The sequence below is a fragment of the Mandrillus leucophaeus genome, unplaced genomic scaffold, assembly GCF_000951045.1.
Source record: "Mandrillus leucophaeus isolate KB7577 unplaced genomic scaffold, Mleu.le_1.0 Scaffold56, whole genome shotgun sequence".
NCBI lineage: Eukaryota > Metazoa > Chordata > Mammalia > Primates > Cercopithecidae > Mandrillus > Mandrillus leucophaeus.
In genome coordinates, this window is record NW_012106030.1 from 6,571,484 (window position 1) to 6,573,633 (window position 2,150).

Consider the following 2,150-nt stretch of genomic DNA (forward strand, 5'->3'; position numbering starts at 1 on the left):
AACTCTCTGTACTGTCTTTATACCTTTTCTGTGAATCTAAAATTCTGGCCAGGCACAGTGGCTCACGTCTGTAATCCCAACACTTTGGGAGGCCTAGGCGGCTGCATTACCTGAGGTCAGGAGTTCGAGACCAGCCTGGCCAACATGGAGAAACTGCATCTCTACTAAAAATAAAAAAACTAGCCAGGCATGGTGGTGTGCACCTGTTGTTCCAGCTACTCGGGAGGCTGAGGCAGGAAAATTGCTTGAACCTAGGAGGTGGAGGTTGCAGTCAGCAGAAATTGCGCCTCTGCACTCCAGCCTGGGTGACAGAGCGAGAGATTCCATCTCAAATAAACAAACAAACTAATTAATTAAAATATTTATAAAGTTTTATAAATACATACTATTTCGTGTGTGTGTGTGTGTATAAAGAGGTTTTATATTATCAATTATATTATCAAGAAATCACATCCCAACTGGCCACTCAAAGCAGTTCTCAATAGCATGTGTGTTTTTGAAAGGTATTAGACTAATGATAGAATAAAATAAATGATGTAAACATGCTTTTAAAAATAAAAAGTGCTTCACAAATGTACACCATCAGCTGTTTGTTACTGTAATTATTCTTGTTATCAGTTACTCATCCTGGAGAATCTGCCATAAAATGTAAGCAGTGGCTATTGACCACTAGAAGAGAAAGAATGAGATGGTGTCTCACCTGGAAACCTTCAAGGATCCTGTGGGCCTCCTTGTCCAGGTCCAGGTCAACGGGCGGCAGGCCCAGGTCATTGCCGTAGATGAGGTACACGCGCCCGATGTGGATGCGGCCAGGGCGGCTGTAGCCTGGTGCGCCCACCACGAGGTCGCCGTACCCATCCTGGTTGAGGTCAGCTGAGGTCATTGCCCTTAGGGAAGTGAAGGAACCCACCATGGTATGCACTGAGCACTAGGGGTAAAGCTGTCGCCTGCTTCTTTCCTTTCTAGAGCCCAGTCCGTTAACTTTCTCTCACTGACTTTTCTACCCTGCGTGACTGTTGTGAATATTCACTTCTGAGGCTGTATTGTTTGAGAAATTCAGTCTCATTCTTCAAGGGGAAAAATAAAATAAAAATGGACAAATCAAGGCCTCTAAGCATTTTTGGACCACATAACCTGAGAGGATGAAAAGTATCCTCATGAAGCTTCCTGTCTTATACACAAAACCAGGGCTTGCCTGAGAGTAAAGAGGAAATTCGTGTCCAGCCAAGTCCCTCCAGCCAACGGCTCAGGCCACTTTCTGATCTGCTCAACTCATTTCAATGTGTTACTTGACCAAAGACAAGCTTGTGTGAAATAAACTATGTTTCTACCACAGCCACACAGGCACCTGGTAGTGGGCCAAATCAAGAAATCAAGTGTTCAACATATTTAGTAGTTTACATGAGATTCCACAAGCCACCAGCTATAGAGCTGGATAAACCGAGTCAAAGGTTCAACTGTCACTACTGGGGCTGGAAAGACCAAAAGTCATTTGTTTATTCTAGTTCTTATTGCCACATAAAGAACAAATGGCAGGCTGGGCACAGTGGCTCATGCCTGTAATCCCAGCACTTTGGGAGGCCGAGGCGGGTGGATCATCTGAGGTCAGGAGTTCGAGACCAGCCTGGCCAAGATGTTGAAACCCTGTCTCTACTAAATATACAAAAATTAGCTGGGTATGGGGGCAGGCGCCTGTAATCGCAGCTACTCTGGAGGCTGAGGCAGAAGAATCGCTTGAACCCGGGAGGCGGAGGTTCCAGTAAGCTGAAATCAGAACAAATGGCAGAACAAAGGAAAAGGGCAAGAGCAGTTGTTTAAGGCTGTGATACCTGGTGGGAGGGGCAGACACTCCAGTGGATCCACTGCTGTTCTCTGCACTTTGGGGGCTCAGTGCTGGCCAGTAATGGCCCTAGGGATGCCCCTGTGGCTGGCTGTGCTTGTGTAGCTGCCAGTCCAGCAGGAGGCCTTTTGGATCTTTCAGGGAGGTGGCCAAGAAGAGCCATTACAAGTGAACGAACAGTAAAGACAGCATTCACCTCCCGGTCTCCTGCACTAGAGCTAAATGCACAGAGGCCCCGAAAGGAAGGACAGTCAGGAAATTGTGCCAAGGAAATGTGATGCCCTTTGGAATTAAGGAGTGTGATTTTTTT

At 46.5% G+C, this 2,150-nt stretch overlaps 1 protein-coding gene across 1 annotated transcript in view; it reads right to left on the reverse strand.

The window, feature by feature from the left end:
• The window catches only part of GPLD1 (glycosylphosphatidylinositol specific phospholipase D1), a 75,472-nt gene that overhangs the window by 23,383 nt on the left and 49,939 nt on the right, over positions 1-2,150 (reverse strand). Inside the window, exons 13-14 of the mRNA XM_011998202.1 lie at positions 997-1,067; positions 701-887 (exon numbers count right to left, since the gene is read on the reverse strand). Coding sequence (XP_011853592.1) covers positions 701-887; positions 997-1,067 — 258 coding nt within the window. The remainder of the gene's footprint in view (positions 1-700; positions 888-996; positions 1,068-2,150) is intronic.